Source organism: Macrobrachium nipponense, chromosome 22 (genome assembly GCF_015104395.2).
Source record: "Macrobrachium nipponense isolate FS-2020 chromosome 22, ASM1510439v2, whole genome shotgun sequence".
Taxonomy (NCBI): domain Eukaryota; kingdom Metazoa; phylum Arthropoda; class Malacostraca; order Decapoda; family Palaemonidae; genus Macrobrachium; species Macrobrachium nipponense.
In genome coordinates this window covers 54,389,730-54,411,533 of record NC_087213.1, presented here as the reverse complement: position 1 = coordinate 54,411,533, position 21,804 = coordinate 54,389,730, and the positions used below count along the sequence as shown (strand labels likewise).

The following is a 21,804-nucleotide window of genomic DNA, read 5'->3' as shown; positions in this document are numbered from 1 at the left end:
CTGTATGTACATAATAGGAGTGCAAAACAATATTTGAACTTATTGGTGGTCAATAGGAGGAGCACTCTGAATGCAATTTCAATTTGCAATGCCATTTGGTTTTATATCTGAATGTATGTAATTGAATGTCCTTAAATATGATGTTAATCTGCAGTCCCAAATTTGAATAAAATTATGTTAAGCTGGGGGAAACATACTTCACATGAAAAAGAAAGTTATTGAAATCTGCAACAAATCTCATCAACCTGGTGAAAGATGATATGAGTCATCATGAAACCCAAAATTTAATTATTTTGAGCAAACATAAGTGAGTATTTTAATTAGAGAATATAAAAATTACTCACTAAATTACTCACTGTTGTACTGTACAAGCAAAAATAATTTCAATAATTCAGTCAATGTCATGGAAACAGTACGTACAGACTGTATTTTAAAAATCCCATGGTTAATCGGGATTAAAATTTTCCTAATGGCTTCACAATGACCACCCATAAATCTTGCTTGAATTTTAATAGAAAGTGAAAACATCTACAGCTGTTACTATTTTTGACCAACAAAATACAGTTACATTACATTGGCAAAACCCTACTTATTATTATTCATGATGTGCATATATTACAGAACAAGCCAAAAATGTCACTGAAATCTTAGGCAAGATTCCCCAGTATACAAGACACACAAGAGATAAGTTGTACAATCTGACAAACAGACATCAAATGAGCATAGCTGAAATGATTACCTATTCTGATGCTGGCTCTATCCACCTCCCAGGCTGGGTCATACGGCAGAAGTTCCGCCTGTTCATCAGCTGTGCAGTCTGGGTTTAGCTGGCCAATGTTTCCTTTCTCAAAGAGGTAGAGCTCATTTTGTCTGAAGGACTTGCGGAATTTCCTCTCATTCTTGACTCGTTTGACCAAGTACAGAACAACAAACACCAAAAAGACAATACCTATAATAGCCATTGCCAACCCAGCTTTTGCTCCTGAAGATAGTCCTGGCCCTGCAAAAAAATCATTGTAAACTTTATAACTTCAGAATAAAGAGCACAGAAAATTAAAGTTTAGGAAAATTAGAGTTAACATATGATACTGCATCAAAGATTACCTTGGTCCCATACAAGTGAAACTTTAAAAAACACAATTGAATATCAGTGCCATCACCATTACTTATAAAAATTAGATTTGATGTACGATGCACTCTATCAAAAATTATTTCTTTATACTGTAGAATAAATGAAGCCTTAGAAAATTACAGTATATTTTTATCAAGAAGTATTTCCACTAGACCATTGATTCCCACTTTTAGAAACAGAACTGGGCCAAATGCAAGGTGAAAACTAAAAAAAAAAAAACAAAGAATGGGAAATAGGAAGATACTGAGGGATAGTGCACTGAATAAAGCCTTCAATGGGCAATAGCATGTTAAGGGTGCAGTAGATAAAAATTTTTAGATTTCTAAGAAAAGGAACATATGACAAACTGCCTATACAAAAAACTCCTAACAACATCCTCTCAGACAACTCAGAAGCCCTTACTGATTGACTTACTAGGAGCAGCAATAGTAAGATATCCTGTTATCTTATTCAGTCGATTTTCAGCAGTGCAAGAGTAGACGCCCGTGTTCCTGAACACATACTTTAAATGGATTGTCTGATGGTTGTTTTTCAGGAACACTGTTTCATTGTCGAAGAAGTCAGAATCAGGAAGCAATGGTGCATCATCCTTCAAATGGGATTTTTTGGGAGAAAATTATACGAAATTAATTCATTCAATAGCAACTGTGCTTATTTATTTTAAATAGAATTTCACAGTTGAGATTCCTCTTCACAAAGTAAGACTTAGACCAAGCGATTTTTGACAAAAGAGCTAAATTCCTGTAATCCTGAAAATTGAATGTTCCATCTTCTGCATTGATAATATCTGTGGGTGTGTCTGACACTAATTCTTTCAGTTTCCTTTACACCTTGGCTCAATGATAGTGCGTACCAGATAAGTGTTAAAACTGAAAAAGACAATTAATTTTATCTAACTGGGATAATATGTAAGCTATAAAGAAAAATATAATTTGTACTGGTTGATTCATGATTAACTGAATTTAAACCATCAGCCTGACCCACACCTACCACTGGCATTTCATGTGTGTGTGTGTGTGTGTGTGTGTGTGTGTGTGTGTGTGTGTGTGAAATCTTGATTTGTCATAGGAATAGTCACACAACGGAAGGTTTGGTCTTCACCTTGTTGACAAGGATCCTCAACAGATTTCTCAGTTATCCTGTCATCAGCCTGGTGTTGTGTAACTCCAGTAGAAATGTCTGAGGACTCAATCTGATGTTACATTTCCATGCAAAAGGCAAACTCTTCCTGCTAATTAATTCATTAACCTACACTGTTTTCTTGATTCTAAGTGTCAATGGAAAAGTTTGGCTGAATTTATTGGTAGGACTAATTCAAATCAACTGGAGTATGAATCACTTTATTACATAAATACAGGCAGTCCCCGGTTATTGGCGGGGGTTCCGTTCTCGTGAAAGCTGCCATTAACCAAAACTCATCAATTTATGGAGCTTATGGTGCCAATAACCGATTAATGGCGCCACTGTTAGGTGCCCCATAACTTTTATCAGCATCTTATGGTGCTGACAACCAAAACTCGGCCTCTTATGGCACCATAAATCGCTGATTTTATTGGGCTAGACAAGAGAGTCCGTCGATAACTGGGGACTGCCTGTGGTAAAGTGGATACTGTGAGGAGGGTTGGTTACCTTGAACCACGAAATTTTTGGAGTAGGAGTACCAGAGACAGTGCAGTTCAAATCCAAGGTATCATGTTCAGTCATTACCACTTCGTTTCCATCTGGATGCATATTTGATTTCACGAATGCTACCCGCTCTTGGTCTGTAACAGAAAGAATGATCTAAAAAAATTCCAAAATTCAGCGTCAGTATCTGGCAACTAAAGACACTTGTTTGAATGTGAAGTTCAATGTCTTACACAGTAACCCCCAAACTATTGTTCACAAATATGAGTATATCAAGGCTTTGGTGGTTATCTAAAGTTATATATACAGTATCATAATCATGTACATATGTATATGAAAAATTCTCTCTGGGCCATGAATTTCATCTATTCTACACTGATATCCTTAGATTTACAACATCTACATTATCTTGATCTCTAACTTCTTGATACATCGTCATGCAGCATAGGAATCTTACCGAGTACCCGGATCATGACTTCCCTGATAATTGGAACACTGTCATTGTTTCTGGCAGCTGAACACTGATATTTTCCAGCTAAGTCTTTGGTAACTTTAGGCGTCGCCACCCACTCCCTTCTAGAATATTTTGTTTCGTTGCTAACAGTTGCCAAACCTGCTTGGAAGGTGAGAGAGAGAAGAAACTGATTCGTTTTATACCCCTCTCATTTTATAAGATGACTCTTCTTTCTGTGTGTGGCATAGTGGAACATTTATAGCAAAAAAGAAAAAATAACAGATAGCTGAATAAAAGACATGATAAGACCAAAGGGAGCATAAGAATTACGAAAGTTAATGTCCCAAAGGGAGAATAAGAATTACGAAAGTTAATGTCTGTACAAACTAATTTATATCGCAGGTTCCAGTGATTTACTATTGATCTTAAGCAATATTACAGATGTGGGATGCTAGGTCCTGACTTAATTTGATGGCAATCTTTACTAATTATTCTGTACAGACACTACTCTACATGCGAACGAGTTGCATTCCAAACGGCCATTTGTATCCGGAAGTGTTTGTAAGTTGATCTTCACAGTACTGTAAGGTTTTTCATCCTAAAACACAATACGAACAGTGTTGTACACTATACGTACAGTACTACAGTATTTTATAGATTACAGTACTTTAATAATTGTAACTAAGAAGAATAGGGGCACAGAACAAAATCTGAACTTATGGGTGGCAAAGGGGAGCTCTCCAAATGCTTTCAAATTACGGTCACTGTTGTTCATATCTCTGAATGTTTGTAACTTGAGTGTTTGTCGGTAGGGAAGTGTCTGTACAGTATAAGGAAAACTGCAAAAGAAGTTGTAAAATAAAAATAATAACAAAATGTTGACTGTTTTTCTATTCAATATATGGTAAATAAAGGATCAAAATAGAGTAGCATTAAAACATTTTTTATCTACTTTTTCCCTTGCTTCTTCAATTGGATATTGTTAAAAAAAACATGCAGTGGAGAACATTCCATTACAACTTACCGATTCCTGGCAGTTTCAGCGATGCTGTCCTGTAAAAGAATTTGGTGGCACCGCACATGATCTTAAATGATGGATCATCAACAACAATGTCAATCAAGTTATGTCGTTTTGTGAAATCAATGTCGATGCCTTGTCTGGATAGGCGAAAAACCAGATTCCCTCCAATATCTGTAATTCAAGGCAGAATGTCAAAATCACATCATCTACCACCACTACAGACTTTTGAGCATTCAACCTATTATCCCAAATAAAAAATCAAGAGAGAAAGAACAACAAATAACTTTCTTCATCTATGAAATCCTTAATGCATTTGATAAATCTTAGTTATCTTACGATTTGTCTTATTTTCATTATTCCCCTGTGAGGGTTAGACATCCTAACACGCCTACAATCACAGGTTTTATTATTTATTCTCCTTTATAGTAATGACTGAATCCTGGTAGGAGGCTTCAAAATGACCTGTGGCAATGAGAGCTACAAAGTTCAGGAAAAAAGAGGGGTACAGTAGACCCCCCCATATTCGCGTTCTCCGGATTCGTGGACTCACACATTCGCGGATTTCTCTCGGGAATGTTTCCCCGCATTATTCGCGGAAAATTCGCACATTCGCGGTATTTTTCTATGAGAAATATCCACAAAAAATTCCTGGTTTTTTTTTTTTAATCAATTTCATCATAAAATGCACTTTTTGTCATAAAACTATTAAAAAACCAAGTATACAAATTTTTGGTGGGTTTTTCTTGAGTTTTAACTAACAAAATAAGTTGTTTTTATCGTTTTTATAGGGGTTCCAAACATCCGTGGCTTCTAACTATTCATGGGGGGGGGGTCTGGTACGCATCCCCCGCGAATACAGGGGAACCACTGTAACGGTATTTTCATGTTCCAGAAATGTTCTCCAAAAATAGGTATACATCTCATATGCCAGAAAATATAATAATTTCTACTTACCACTGATTGAGAGAGGATAATCTGAGTTCTTTAAGCCATACTCATTTAAGGCTTGACACCTCAGGATGCCCGATTCTTTTGGGGAAAACCTGACTTCCGACATGATGACATTCCCAGGTGGCAGAACACTTGGTTCTGCCTCGGGTATCTGGGAGCAAAACATTGAAAAAGTGATAACAATATCTTCCTATTTTCTGACAGGTATCTCATGCTCTTAATTGATGGTTAGCCACTAGTAATCAAACACTAAATTGATCTTCTTCTTTTAGTTCAACAGTTCATTGTGAAAAATATTTTCTCAACATTTTACATGTTAAGGCACCGAAAACCCAAGAACCTCCTATGTTTCTATGAAGTGGTATTTTCTACAATACTTCCATGACTGACATACAACAGAACTTCAGATTTTAATATCAGGGACACCAAACACTAACTAAAAACCCCCATCTGACCAAAATGATTGCATGTGGAAGATTCAAATGGCTAACACAGAAAATGTAATCCTCATTTTTCATAATTAAAAGCAATATGAACCAAAATATGTGCACAACACATTCATGGAACAGGGAACTACAAAGAGTTGCGACTGCCTTTGGAAAAATTATATTAAAAAAACAAAACTAATTATATTACAATCATTACGCACTTGCATATAGTTATGCTGATTTTAATTATTATATATTTTACAAACAGGGCTTAGGCTGACACAATACTGATGCAAATATGATTCTGTCATAATATCAAAGTTGCACTCTATTTCATAATACTATTAGTATACATTTGCAGTGACAAAAAGTAACTGAAATGATATTACTGGCATATTTTAATCATCAGCAATAGAAAAATAATTATGTTAAATGTGTCATTATGTCTCAAATCTACTATGAAACTTACAGTGTGTTACACAGTAACATCATTCACAGATATATACCAGAAAATATACCAGTAAATATGCTATTTCAAAATTATATTTAGTATATTAACATACTACAACCACAAATAATAAAGTAATCATTATATATTTCATGAGAAATTAAATATACATATAATATTTACCACTCAAAAAGACTGTGCATACAGTACTATACTTTAACATGTTTTTAAGTCGATCATCCCTCGCAGGTCTATATACCTGTGGTTCATAACGTTTTTTTGGCCCACGCATCCTTTCACCATATGTCAGAATATCTTTCATCCCCCAATTTTCCAAAATTGTCTGCCTCAAAAGGTACATTCCAAATAATATGCATATACTGTAGTACAGGCAGTCACCGGTAACGGCCATTAACCGAAACTCGGCAATTTATGGCGCCATAATAGCGCTCATGTGCCAATAACCGGTGGTCATACTAATAATCCTTGGTCACAATTTCCCCCTTAAAACTCCAAAATTCCTCCCTAGGGGAAAATTCCTCACTGGCTGAGAACCACTGATATATATAAAGTACATACCTCGATGACTTCAAAACTACTGAAGCAGTTTTTATAGCCTCCTGGGCAGGACTGGAAACTCCACGTCACGTTCGGTATGGGGAACCCAATTGTTGTACAGATGGCGTTCAGTTTTTTGTCCTCCTCCATGAACTGAGGGACCTGGGAGATTTTTGGGTATGGTTTGCCTGACAAAAAAGAAAAAAAAATAGTTTTTTATAGTTTGATCGATTCTATCCATCTGAAATTTGTTAATGAAGCCATCGAATGTTCATTCTGGTTTTGCGTATGTAGTGCCTGGGTGTGTTGCAGGCTAAACTGAATGGCAGCCTTACATGAATCTTGATTACCGGTACATAACCAAATTAGTTGAGTTTTGTCCACCTGTTTAGTTTAGAACGTGGCACCAAACTTGAAGTGATGTTTTGGGACTTATAGTAAATTGTGTAGTACTGACTATCTGCGAAAAATATCATAGTAAATTGTGTAGTACTGACTACCTGTGAGAAATATCATGCTTGTGCCAGGAAAATGAGAAGCAAGACTCTCATCTTATTCTGAGAGGCAGCAAGATGACTGAGGAAAAAAGCGGGATAAGGATAATGAAACGTCCTATTTCGTTCGTCCCAGCCGCAAGGACACTGGCTACTCGGACTACTTATGGCATTTCATAATTAATGCCATAACATATGCTAAGAAAATGAGAGTTTGTTGAAGTCAGTTTAAAGATATGTTTAAAAGGGAAGCTGTCATAACAGCAATTTTATGACATTAATTCCTTTTACACTTCTTGATGTTACCAAAGGCAAAGCCTATTGCAAGTCCCCTTGTGCTGGCCTAGTTGAATTCATAAGTAGGAAAACTGAGTTTTATTTTTCCTCTCAGGCAACAAGTTCTGTAGTGGAGTACGAGTCCCAAGGGTGATGTTGCCATTCAAGGACAAAAAGTGAAATAATAGGTAGTCCAGTTCCTTGCTTGTGAGAAGTGCAGGATTTTAATAGCCTATTTGTCTCGGGAGAACCACACCACATGCAGCAGGACTGCCAAAGAGTGAAAGCATCTCACAGAGCATATTACACCCAGAATTCTTGTAAAAAGGTGTCAGAGTAAGAAGATATTTGCTGAGGTAAAGGTGGAGTATGTACATATTGAGAATTGGTGTTTTATTATGATGTCTGAAATGTAGGCTAAAGTAAGCCAAGTCTTGTGTCTGGGAAAATTAGGTTAAGTTGTCTGGTGGTAGCCTAACTTTGGAGAAAACTTTGTCTTTTGTACTGCCTCAAGAGTATTTTTTTTCTTCTGAGTGATGATGTAACTAATGTACTTTCTTTTGTCTGGGACCATTGTAGGTTAAGGTTAATGCCAAATTCAGTAGGTGGTACTGTGATCAGTTCTAGGTGTACTTCACTTACCAAGTGAATGCCATTTGTTTTATGTACTACCTTTGATGATAATAAAGATGATATTAGTGTATGTAAGTCTGTTTCACTTGTTACCAACAAACAGTATCAGAGCAGTAATAATCTAACTCTATGTAGCAAATCCTTATCCACACACCTTAGAACCTGCTACTGTAAATTCAAATGTACTCTGTATAGCTATAAATTATTTTTCTGGGCTCAGCCGTGTCGCTCCGTGAAATATGTCTCCTTTAGCACTATTTCTAGTAAAATATTGCTATAATACCAGAGAACTGCTAAATTGGACATGTCAGAAACCTCTGACTCGCTCACCTATATATAAAAGGTGTCGGTATAAAACTGGGGCGAGTGTTAAACACTACCACAGCAACCCCTCCAATTAGCCTTTTCCTCATCAAAAGACCCTAAATACGGGGAGCCGACCCATAGGTCACACCCAGCTACCCCGTTGAAGGCGTCTGTGACGACATACTTAACGATAGCCTCATCGTGTTCACACGCTTCTTTTAAGCTATCTGTTCTTTTTTCCTTGTTTTGTATTATTTATCGTTATGGATCGTCAATCTGCCTCTTCACCCAAGTTAAGTACTGGTTCAGCTTTTTTCAATATTTAGGGAGTGAATTTGCCTTTCGTTTTGCCTTTATTTAGGGTTTTGTTAGGCGTCACTTTACCGTAGCAGGCGACGGCGAGTCGCCATTACGGCGTACCCTTGTTTTGTTCCGGTTTCGAGTGGGCTTCCTTCCTGCTCGTAACACGTGATTTTTCAGTACATATTTTATTTATGTCTTGGGTGGCGGATTTTTTGTCGATCCTGTTTTCGTTTATGTTTTTTGTTATTTTCATTATATTCATGTTTTTCACGGGGGTCTGCATTCGAGCACATTTCTTTGTTACGTGCTTCGCCGTATATCCACCCTTATCCCTTTTATTTTTAAGTTTGGTATTTTTCATTCAGATATTTTTCCCTTTTTTCTTTTCGTCTGCTTGCCGTTTCTTATTGTTTTTCAGTAGGCAAGTAGAATTTCCCCTTTTTGCGGCCATCGTTACTGAGTGGCCTTCCTAGCGGTTTTATATTTTACGAGATTTTATTTTCATTCCCCCCCCCCCCCCATGTTAAAGCATGATTTTCTTTTAGCTTTAAGTAATTGATTTTATTTTGTCTATGTATATGTTGGATGTTAGGTCGGTTAGCCTACATAGGCTATGCCTGCGTTTTCCTCGTGATCCTTTATTCGCGGGGATACGCTGGTCACGTGCTCGTCACCCCACCTGCCCTCCCTCCCTCCCCCTCACATGGGGCCCCCAGTAGTTGGGTGCTCCTCTCGCTCAGGTTGTCGCTGACAACCGGTCCCATCAGTGGAGGGGGGGGGGGGTGTAGAGGGTCCTCCAGGGCCTTAGGTTGGTGGGTGTCGCTTCTCAGCTGGCCGCCTCCGGGGTTGATGGTTGCTCTGCGTATTCAGACTCGGTTTCCGTGGATTTGTTGTGCTTTGCTTCTTTCAGCTCTCAGAGCTTACATCCATCCGCCTTAAACATTCCCTCCCCGCATAAGGCGGGTTTAGATTCCGGCTTCTCCGGTAGTCATTGAGGGCTATGTTTACGGAAGTTTCTCTTCCGTGGGCGGAGATATTATATTTGTTATTTTAGTTATCATTTCTGATTTTTATTTTTATTTTTATTTTATTTTTTTTCGTTTTACCACGGAACTTGCGAGTTCATGTGGCCGTCCCGGGGTACTTCGTGTACTCACCCCCCCCCGGGTCATACAGTACCGTGTTGTTTTATTTCTTACACAGTCCCCGGGACGTAAATATATGAATATATAGATATATTCTATATCTTTTCAGTCCGGAATGCTCCGGCATATTTCATTATTATCATAATTATCCTAATAAGTTTGGGCAATGGTTCTTATATATTATTGCACTTACAGGCCACTCAGTGTCTGGTTGCCGGCTGCAATGCTACTCTGCAAGATCCGTGCGGCCATGACGTTTGCCGGAGCCATGCCTCGTGCGCAGTGTTGCTTACTGATTCCGGGGTCTGGCATCACAAAAACTGCTTTGCATGCTACGACTTGGTACAACAGGTTACCTCTTCGGTAAGTTACCGCACTGCTTGTTCTATGCATATTGTGATGAAATTATGTTACACTACTTGTATTAGTGAAACAAAAAAAAAATTTTTTTAATTAAAAACAATAAATAAATAAATAAATAAAAAAAAATGGAATAAAATAAATGGAAAATAAAAACTTCTTTAAATTAAATTACATTGATTAATCAACATTTATAAGCATAATGTTCAAGGAATTTACTCGATACTGACATTCCTTGCATTACAGGCTGAACAGTCTCTTAAGGATGCTGCACTCTCTACCCTCAAGATCTGGGTTGGAGGGTTTGGACGGAACGTAGGGAAGGCTAAGCCGTATATTCTGTCTCAAGATATGGCAGCTTTGATCTTCCCAGCCGGGAAATCTGCCGGATACGTTGACCCAAAAGTATCAGCACCAATTATCAAATCAATCCAAGATTCAATTTTGGATCAGCAAGAGGCAGAGTTACCGGACCTTGGGCTGGAAGGAGTCTCACTGGAAGTGGTTGAGGATTTGCCTGTTACACTAGATACGGGTACAGGTAACAGTGTTAATGAGGCTAGCTTAGTTGGTCACCGGGGTCTTTCCTCGAGTGAATCTGATTCTTCCTCTCCCTCTGCTTCCAATTCCTTCATGGGTTTCACAGGAGGATTGCCCCTTTCCAGGTCGCATTCCTTCTCTGTGATTCCTAAATTAAAGAAAAAATCTTCAGGTAAAACCTTGCTCAAAGGCAAATCAGAGACAAAGCCAAGGCCTGGGCACGTGCCAGAGGTTCATACACATATTAAACCTAGGCTGAAGTCTCTTGCTAAGTCTTCAAATCCAAGGTCTCAAGGAGGGAATTCTTCCCATTGCCCCACAAGTCCCATTCCATCAATGTCTAGGGATCGGATACCTCATAAGGTACCATAGGGGGGGCAGGAGGATTCCCCTTTAGTTGGACAAGACCTGTTCAACACGAATATTTTAAATCAGGTCAGTAGCCTTGGTAGCTCAGTCATTTCAGTTGCAGCGAGGTTTGAAGAAGTGTTTAAGAGATTAGGTGCACAGGACTGCTGATTGCAGGTCTCAGACAGGAGTCGGCAGTTCCAGCACCTCCTAGTAACTTGGTGCAAGGTCAGAGCATGCCTGACGGGTCCACGCTCCCTCCGTTCCACCCTGGTAATCCTTGGAGGGTGGTGAACTTCGCTCCGTTTGTCAATGGGATGTTGACTATAGAAGGTTGTGGCACACGTAGACTCGAGAATTTCGAGATCTTCCCCGAAGGGTTACAGCCACCATTTATAGGTTATGTTAGGCTTACGGAGGCAGCTCTGATTAGAGAGGATAAGGTCCCCAAGGAGACTGTTATCCTCTCTAGAGACCAGGCTCAGCAAGCATGGATACGGAGCCTAGAAGAGTGGAACTGCTCAAATACTAGGGTAACAGCATTTAAAAGCCCTTTCACAATGTTTACGACTGATGACGGGAACCCCTTACCTTTTACATCAAAGGTGGCAGAACTTACCCTTCAGGCAGTGACTCGGGAGGAGCCCATGCCCCAGCTTAGGGAGACAGATCCCACATCATTGCTACTCCCAGGTAGGGAGGATTTGCCGGCTACATTCTCGGTAGGCAAGCTGAAGCCAGACTGTGCAATCACCTTGTTTAGTGAGCACCTCCCTAAGCTGTCAGACGCACTGATCCAAGCCGAATTTGATGCTAGGACACGTCTCGCAAGGTCTCTTAACTCCCTAGTGATGACAGAGACAGCGGCTCTGGAGTACGCTCAGGAGCCGCTGTTTAAGGTCATTGCGAAGTCGTTACTTTTGGGCATGCAATGTGACCTGTACGACTTTGCGGTTGCTAGGAGAAATTGCAGAAAGCATGTTCTATCTGAGGCTACGATCAGGCACGAACCCAACAAGCTTCTGGCTTCCTCAATCTGGGGGGCAGATCTCTTCCCAGCTTCGGCAGTAAACGAGGTTCAGAACGAGGCATCACGTCTTAATCAAAGCATCAGGTTGCGTTGGGGCATTCCTTTCAAAAGGAAATTAGAGTCTTCTTCCTCCAGTTTTAGGGCTAGGAAGAGACAAAGGAGGTTCCAACCTTTCCAAGTTCCGCAACAGCATCCTGTGCTACAAGCTGTACCAATTCAGCAAGTATCCCAGCCTTCGACTTCTAAGGCTCAGCCTCAACAACAGCATCAATTTGTCTTCCTTTCGCCGTCGACTAACCACCAGGTTCCCTCAAAGTATTCAGTGTCGCCCGCTTTTATTATTATTATTATTATAAAGTTAAGATTTACCAGCCCAATGAGTCTAACCAGACTCTTACAGTGCTGGCCCGAAATAATTCGGGAGGAAATTATTTAAAAAATACGCTCATACAATGTTATGTCTAAAACATGGAATGGTATGGAATGAAGTTAATGAATTTTAATAAATTAATGATAAATGAGGGGATTGTTAAGTGATATATGAGGTTGGAATTAAAAATATGAATTGAACTTATAAAAGACTGAAATAGATAAAAATGACAAAAGTCATCTATTTAAAATGGTATATGTTAAATCTTATTAATCAAATTAGTCTTTTTTAAAAATATCAATACTCTATATAAAGAAAAATTATCTGATTCTGATAGTATTTCTGATAATGATTTATTGCCTAAATATAAATTTCTTTCTCTATTAAAAATTAGGCATTCACATAAAATATGTTTGACTGTTAAAATTGTATTGCACACATTGCAATGAGGGATGTTCCCTTGTGGAGTTATCATTAAATGCTCGTGAGTTAGTCTTGTGTGGCCTATTCGTAATCTTGTTAATATTACTTCAGCTCGTTTTCCATTTTGTACTGATGTATTCCACAAGTCTACTTTCTGTTTGATGCACCTTAATTTATTGGTGTTTGCTTCACTATCCCACAGATTTTGCCATTTTGTTTTTATGCACTGCTTCACTGAGTTTATATAATCTGTAGCAGGCAATTTATTGTCAAAAATTGGTGAATTTATCCCATACTTGGCCTTTTCATCTGCCTTTTCATTACCTTGGATTCCAACATGGGCAGGAATCCAGCATATTTCAATGTTAACCCCACGTGAATATAATTTATTGATGATTTGTTTAATTTCCTTTACTAAAGGGTTCTTATGTGAATAACTTTTGAGGGATTCAATTGCGCTTCTTGAGTCAGAATATATTACAAATTTAGTATTCAGTTTATTATTTGACAATTTTATTTGATTGATTGCCAATATAATTGCTGTTAACTCAGCAGTAAAGACAGTTGCTTCAATTGGCAATGAATTCTGACTTATTTTGCATGATGACACTGCAGCACAACCAACTCCTGCAGAACATTTGGATCCATCAGTGTATATTGCTTTATGTGGGCCTTTACTTCGAATGTGTTCTAATGTATACTGTTTATAGCGATCTGAAGTATAATCTTGCTTTTTTGACAGATGATAAAGGTTAGAACATACTTTGATTTTCTTCATCATCCATGGAGGTGGAGAATTTGAGGTGGGGGAGTATATTTACTCTAACACCAAAAGATTCCAATAACCTATTAGCTCTTATTGGAAAAGGTGGTTCGTGATTACTAATAAATATATCTCGCATGGCAAATAGTTTTTTTTGTGGGGAATCAGTGGACGTTATTTTTAAAGCACTCCTCATTGTTACAAGGTCACGATGTAAGGATAATGGGGGTTCGCCACTTTCACAACATACTGAAGTGTTTGGAGAAGATTTAAAGGCTCCACTACATAGTCTCAAGCCTCGAGTGTGGATAGAGTCTAAGGACTTCAAGGTATTTTGTGATGCTGACCCGTAAATTGGACTTCCATAATCTATTTTGGATAAAACTAGTGCTTTATATATCATAAGCAATGTTTGTCTCTTAGCTCCCCAAGTAGTATGAGACAATTTTCTTATCAAATTTAAGGCACTATTACATTTATTTTTTACAAAGGCTATGTGTGCTTTCCAGTTAAGATGAGTGTCAAACACCAAGCCTAAAAATTTTACAGTATTACTAAACTGAATGAGGCTATCACCTAATTTAAGATCTATGTCTTGATTCTGTTTCCATCTACTATTTTTGTAGAACATAATTGCTTGGGTTTTTCTCTATAGAGAGCTTAAAGCCTACTGACAAAGTCCAGTTGTGGATGTTTTTGATAGCTTTATTAAGAATTCTTTGTAGATGACGAAGACTGCTTGAGGAATAATATATAGCAAAATCATCTACGTACAAGACATTTTGTACCCCTCCCTGGTAACTGCTTTACGATGTTATTAATAGCTAGAGCAAAAAAGTGTTCCACTCAAACACCTCCCTTGAGGGACTCCACAATCTAAATTGAAGGAGTCAGAATATACATTATTTATTCGTGTTTGAAAAGTTCTTTCATGGATAAAATTCTCGATAAAAATTGGTAAGTGCCCTCTAAAACCATTTTCGTGTAAGGACTTTAAAATTGAGTATCTCCAGGTCGTATCATATGCTTTTTGGATATCAAAGAATATGGCAACTGTAATTTGCTTACGTTCAACAAACCCTCTCCGTATATAATTTTTCTAGATGGGAAAGTGAATCTAAAGTAGATCTTTCAGATTGTGAGCCAAATTGAGTTGAAGACAGAGTCTTATTCTTACGTAGGCACCAATTTAGTCTATAATTTACCATTTTTTCTAGCAATTTGCACAAGCAACTTGTCAGGGATATTGGTCTATAGTTATTTGGATTGCTTGGATCTTTCCCTGGTTTGACGACTGGTATGATTATAGCATGTTTCCATGCTTTTGGGAACAGGTGATTTACCCATAAATGATTATAAAGCTTCAATAAGTATGTTTTTGCTAACAGAGCCAGGTTTTTATCATCTCAAAATTTACGTTGTCTTGGCCTGGAGCAGAAGAGTTACAGTTAGATAAAGCATATTCAAATTCCTCTTCTGTAAAAATCTTGGTTATAATATATATCCTCTAATGTTTCAAAATTCAATGGGACAGCTTCTTCACGGGCTTTAATGGTTCGAAAGTGATCATCTATATTGATTATACTACTTATTGCTTGGATGTTACGCCCTAAGAAAATATTCGAAATTGCAGTACTATCATGTACTGGTTGGCCATTATGTATTAGTGCATGTCCTCTGAGATCTAATATGAGATCCGTTAATTTTAGTTTCCTAAATTTTTTCCCAGACTTCTTTACTTATTGGAGGTTGTATCAGCTATTGCTAGATACATATTTTTGCCATGACATTATTTTTCCTCTAATGGCTTCCCTTCTGAATCTTGCCGAGATCCGATTGTAATGAGGTTTTAGTAGACTGATTTCTATGGTATGTCTACAAGTTTCTTGGCAGTGCTCTAAAAATTTAGAGGTCTTTTACTTATGGCATTAAATCTATTATGCAGGGTTTCTAATCTTCTACCTATAATATGTTTTTCTTGTATCAGGTGGGATAGTGTGTCAGACCACCAGGGTACTGAGTGTTTCTTGGATTAGTAGTTGACTTAGGAATAGATTCGTCAGCAGCTGTAATTACAAAGTTTGTGAAGAAATCTACCGTCTCATCATGACTTTGTACTGCTGTAAATGGATGGACTGGCGGTTTTAAATGTTTATACTGGTCCCAGTCTGCCTTATCTACATTATGTCGTGGGACAGTTGGTGTTGGGGTATGTCCCAAACAGGATATTAAAATTGGAAAATGATCACTAGTATATGGATCATCTAAAACATTCCAATCAAATTTGTCCACTATATTAGGTGAGCAAATACTTAAGTCTATGGATGAAAAACTTCCATGGGTTTTGATTTTGAAAAAGTAAAGTGCTAATATCTCCATCATTTAAAATGCAAAGATTATGATTGTCAATCATATGCTCAATTTTGTTACCATGTGAATCTGTTTCATTACAAAAGGAATCCATAATGGGCTGTGGGCATTAAAATCTCCAACCATTAAAAAATCATCACGTATATTCGGTTAATACTTGAGGTAGATTTTGTAAATCATTAATTACATGAAGGTTGGTTGTAAATATTATACAAATTAAAAGTAGAGTTGTTAATATGAAGTTTAATTCCAGATAATTGGAATTCAGAACTATTAGTTAATATATTTTCGTAAGTAATTCGGTTATTGACGTAAATTGCTGTTCCTAATGTATTCATATCAGGAAAGAACTGTGATGCTAATGTATAATTGCCTATTTTCGAGACATTTTCATTTGTATGTTGCAAGCATATTGCTATTGGTTCATATTGTTTTAATAATCTTTGAATTTCTCCTATTTGTAATCGTGTTTTTAAACCATTTACGTTCCACTGAATAATATAAGCGTTGAATGTTATTGTGGGGGAAGGCCTCTGTCAAGCAGAACATTACTTCCTCTTACTTTTGTGGTTGCATACTCATGTAAAGCTGCAGGTTTCTTAATATTTGACTTTATGTTAAGTCTCTTTGTAATTGCTCCTTGGACTTTTGTTTTTTGTTTTATTTTTTCCAATAAATGTTCTATGCCTCTAGCACTTGATGAGCGAGTTTTAATAAGATGGTCACAAACATGCAATCTTCGGAGTGTTTTTTCTAGATTTTCCTGTTGGTTTTTAGTTTTGAATTTGATAAAATTATTAATCATATTAGTGAGGCTGCTTGTTGATGGAAGTTTCATTGTATTCAAAACTGAACAATGAAACATTCATTACATCCACATAATTTATCATGATGTGGATAAGGCATTTATATTTTGAGTGATTGGGAGTGTCTTGTTTGTTTTACTGAGACTGGGAGAGGAGTCTATTTCAACAGAAGCAGCTTGTTGATGAATACTGCTACTTGGTTGGGGTTGAGGATGAGTTAAGGATTTTCCTCTTTGTCCTATTATGGGTGATGGAGTTATATGGACAATGTTGTTATTTTCCGAGAAATCGTTAGTTTGTGAGGTGGTTAATGTTTCAGCTTCTACTTCAATACTATCTATATTACTTTTTAGAGGGCGGGAGTCCTCTTTGTTGTCAAGTTTTTTTGATTTCGGAGGGGTCCCATTTCCAGGGTCTCGCCTTTTTCCCCTTGCTCTCTGATCTGGTGGGAAATCATCAGCAATGTCTGCATTGGAAGGTGTTGTCTCTATACATGAAGTATTGGCATCATGATCATCTAAGGATGATAGAGCAGCATATTTGTTTTTAATTGTGGTTTCAGGTATTAGATTCCTATTTTCTAAACAAGCTTCAGATATTTGGGGAACCTTATTTTTTAACATAAATTTTATATGATGGATTTCTGCTGGGTCAAGTATCCCTCTAACTTTTAACTCAAGCTTAGCCTCTCTTGCTGCCATTCCAGTTCTACTCATCAGAAGCTTTAATTCTGTATTGTACATATAGAATGGGCATTCTTTTGACTTTGCATGGTGAGCAAGTCCACAGTTAGCACATTTAATATTTGGGCAATTCCACTCAGTTCTATGGTCTTCTGAACCACACATTGCACATATTTTCGTTATTTTGGCATTTCTTGAATGTGTGACCAAATTTACAACATTTTTTTACATTGCAGTGGTTTCGGTACGTGAGGGCGTACTTCTCTGTTTTGACCAAGTATTTTAATCTTTGCTGGTAAATTTGGCCTGTGAATTTGATTTTTGCTATTTGATGGAGACTTCTTGGTTTTTTTTACTTGGAATTTGATATAACTCCAGATCGTTAATATTGTCATATCTTAATTTTAGGGATTCTATAATATTCTTTTCTGGTAATTCTTCCTCATTTTCATTTGGGGTAGTACAACTGTACCTTGGATATAGTTTGAGCATGTCATGCTTTTTTCACCGTCACATTTATCCTTGAATTTTCTTTGATGTTCTGAAAATGTTTCAGACTGAGCTTTTGTGTGGCTTCAATCAGCCATTCATTAAATTTCAGTGCTCTGAAACTCATTTCTCTAGTTGGGTATAAGCTTAATAATTTGTTCTCTAAAACATAGGAGGAAATTTTCCTCTCTGTTTTGAGAACAAGAAATCTTGACCAATTATCTGTCCCAAAAATATGGTCAAAATGAACTAATGTTGGGTCGGGTTTGTACATTTTTCTTTTTTTATTTCTTGTTAATGGCTCATATGGTGCCATCGTTGTTATGTTGGGCTTATTTTCTTGAGCGAATCCGGTAGCCAAGTCTAATTCCGTGCTAGGGTCATCAACATTAGGGCCTAATAATTCATACATATATACGAGAGTGAAGTTTTCAGCCAGGTAGTCCTCCACCCACCATGGAGCCCAACAAGGGGATGGGGTGTGGAATGTCACATTAATGGGCCACCCTAGAGGTTACTTCTGGTTATACACTGATCCCAGCACTTAAGGCGTCGTCAGTCCGTCGAGATCCGACCCAGTACTAGGGACCAAGTTTGACATAAGACTTTCCCCTCGCTCGAACACGTCAAGTACTTGAATTGTACGGGTGGAGTGGCATGCCGTCCAACTCCACCCTCCATCAGGTTAAAAGAGCAGTCAATTCAATAGTCCAATACCATGCCAGGGTCGTCAACGAAAGAAGAAGAAGGGAAAGGGGAAAATTTATAAGGAGGAGGAGTAAAGGAGTTAAAGGTCCCAATGTTCAGTTGGATCCACAGCAGACAGTGTAGGCGTAAAGGGCATACTCCCTCTGCAGTGGATCCCTAAGCCCCCCACCTCGTCAAGGAGTTGGGATCAGGGGGCGCCCGCTTTTAACCCGGTCTATGAGAGTCGGGCATTTCACCCCTTTACCATGGTTGCTAGGGGTGGCAGGGCTAGAGGATCCTTTCGTCAGCGTGGAGGAGCCAGAGCCCAAGGGCGAGCTAGAGGTGCAAGGTCAGGAAGAGGATCCCGACCCTCAGCATCTCAATGAAGTTTCTCAGGTAGGAAGCAGGCTGTACCTCTTTCAACATCGTTAGGGGTTCAGCAGTTGGGCGAAAAGCATAGTATCCAGGGGCCTAGGCTGGAGTTGGATCAAGGGTCCTCCTCCACCCATCACCTTCTATCAGGAACCAACGCAAGAGTTGATGGATTACTCCAGGGACCTTCTCCAGAAGGGAGCAGTCTCCAGGACAAAGAACTTGAAATTTCAGGGTCGTCTATTCAGTGTCCGAAAGAAAGGGACCGACAAAAGGAGGATGATCTTAGACTTGTCCCGTTTAAACTTGTACATTCGTTGCGACAAGTTCAAAATGCTGACCATCTCTCAGGTACGGACCTTACTTCCCCGTGGGGCCGTCACCACCTCTATAGATCTTACAGACGCCTATTATCATGTCCCGATAGCTCGGCGATGTTCTGTCATCATCGGTGAGAGAACAATTAAAAAAAGCCTCCCTATTAACTTCTCAATTTTTAATGCTGAGATTTATGCTATTTTTAGTGTTTTAAAATTTATTTTTAGTGCAGGTAGCACTGGGGACTCATATATTATTTATTGTGATTCCCAGAGTTCTCTATCTGCACTACAGAAGTTGATGCCATCTAATCAACTCATTCAAGAGGTGCAGGATTGGCTGGTCCTCCTGCATTCTCGAAAACACATCAGTGTGAAGTTTTGTTGGGTTCCCTCGCATGTGGGAATTCGTGGTAATGAGCTGGCTGATACAGCCGCTAAGCAGGCAGCTTCCTCCCGGGCTTCCCACTCTGTGAGGGTTCCCTGTGAAGATTTTAAACTTTTTATTAAATCATTTTGTAGGACTAAGTGGCAGAATCACTGGTCCAACTTAAATAACAATTTAAAGCTGAAATCGATCAGACCTTCTGTTCATCCCTGGTCACCTTCTGTTGGGATGGATAGAAGATCTAGTATAGTTTTAACACGCCTGCGTATAGGGCATACATTTTTAACACACAGGTATCTTTTAACTAGTGGAGCAGAGAGGCAGGTTCCTCAATGCTCCAATTGTAATGTTGGCATTACAGTGAGGCATATATTTGTTGACTGTCCTCTTTATTTTAATCTTAGACGTCGGTTTGGTTTCACCAACAAACCTTTGTCAGATATTTTAGGAGAGGGTGCTCCCACAGAGGAGATTTTTAAATTTCTTAAGGAAATCCATTTATTTTATGATATTTAATTGAGTATTTTAATTTGAATTTAATTTTAATCATTTGATTTAATTATATAAGTGTATCTTCTATTAGTAAATATATCCCGTTGATATATATGCGCTGAATGGCCTTTGGCTCTGGTGCGTGGCAAATGGCCACAAATTTTATAAATTCAATTCAATTCCGATAGCTCGGCACTTCCGACCACTCCTGGGCTTCAAACTAGGGAAAGAAGCCTACTCCTTCAAGGTGATGCCCTTCGGGCTGAATATAGCCTCAAGGGTCTTCACGAAACTGGCGGAGGCAGTGGTGCAGGAGCTAAGGTCTCAGGGTATATTGGTGGTGGCGTACCTAGACGACTGGCTAATCTGGGAGATGGACAAAGACAAGTGTATGAAAGCCACAGACAAGGTCATGTCTTTCCTGGAATATATAGGTTTCAAGATCAACAGGGCCAAGTCCCGGTTGACTCCGGAGTCCAAGTTCCAATGGCTAGGTATCCATTGGGACTTGGATTCACACACTCTTTCCATTCCAGCAGGGAAGAGGAAGGAGATTGCCAAGGCAACAAGGCAATTCTTAAAATGCAAAAAGACTTCGAGAAGGAATCAGGAGAGGATCCTAGGCTCGCTCCAGTTTGCCTCGGTAACGGACGTTCTGTTGAAAGCCAAGCTCAAGGACATCAATCAAGTTTGGCGTTCAAAGGCCAATGCCAAGTGTCGGGACAAGTTCGCCCGGATACCTCTGATTCTCAGGAAACGTCTGCACCCATGGGCAAAGGCCGCAAACCTAGCCAAAGAGTTACCGTTGCAGTTCCCTCCCCCATCCCTAGTGGTGCATACGGACGCATCACTGACAGGTTGGGGAGGTTATTCACAGCACGAGAAGGTTCAGGGAACTTGGTCACCTCAGTTCCAAAAGCTTCACATCAACATCCTGGAAGCTATGGCAGTGTTTATGACTTTAAAAAGACTTCGTCCTCTGAAAAAGACTCATATCAGGTTGGTTCTTGACAGTGCGGTAGTGGTACACTGTATAAACAGAGGTGGTTCAAAGTCAAGTCACGTGAACCACGTGATGATAGCAATTTTTTCTCTAGCAGCCAAAAACACCTGGCATCTATCGGCTACCCATCTGGCAGGAGTCCACAAAGTAGTGGGAGACACTGTCTCGATCAGTCCCCCTGGAGTCAGAATGGTCACTGGACCAGGAATCCTTCAAGAGGGTTTGCAGGAAAGTACCAGGTCTGGAAGTAGATCTGTTTGCTACAGAGGCAAACCACAAGCTGCCTTGTTACGTAGACCCAAATCTGGACTCTCTGGCATACGCTACGGACGCCCTGAGTATAGATTGGAACCAGTGGAGGAAGGTTTATTTATTCCCTCCAGTGAACCTTCTCCTGAAGGTGTTGCACAAGTTGAGATCCTTCGAAGGTCAGGTGGTTCTCATAGCTCCTCACTGGCCCAAGAGCAATTGGTTTCCCCTTCTCCTGGAACTAGGTCTTCGTCCTCACCCTCTCCCGGACTTGAGGCTGTCGCAACAAGTTCAAACGAGGACTGTGTTCGATTCCTCAGGTCTTCACAAAACCCTAAC

At 39.0% G+C, this 21,804-nt stretch overlaps 1 protein-coding gene across 8 annotated transcripts in view; it reads right to left on the bottom strand.

Moving 5' to 3' along the window:
• LOC135198664 (vascular endothelial growth factor receptor 1-like) overlaps window positions 1-21,804 on the bottom strand; it is a 116,546-nt gene that overhangs the window by 45,820 nt on the left and 48,922 nt on the right. For 7 of the 8 annotated variants that reach the window (XM_064226466.1, XM_064226464.1, XM_064226459.1 and 4 more), the window contains 7 exons: window positions 6,640-6,806; window positions 5,188-5,335; window positions 4,237-4,404; window positions 3,216-3,374; window positions 2,762-2,895; window positions 1,547-1,721; window positions 740-1,000 (listed from right to left, as the gene is read on the bottom strand). In XM_064226466.1, coding sequence (XP_064082536.1) covers window positions 740-1,000; window positions 1,547-1,721; window positions 2,762-2,895; window positions 3,216-3,374; window positions 4,237-4,404; window positions 5,188-5,335; window positions 6,640-6,806 — 1,212 coding nt within the window. The remainder of the gene's footprint in view (window positions 1-739; window positions 1,001-1,546; window positions 1,722-2,761; window positions 2,896-3,215; window positions 3,375-4,236; window positions 4,405-5,187; window positions 5,336-6,639; window positions 6,807-21,804) is intronic. The other variant, XM_064226460.1, reaches the window with a different exon arrangement.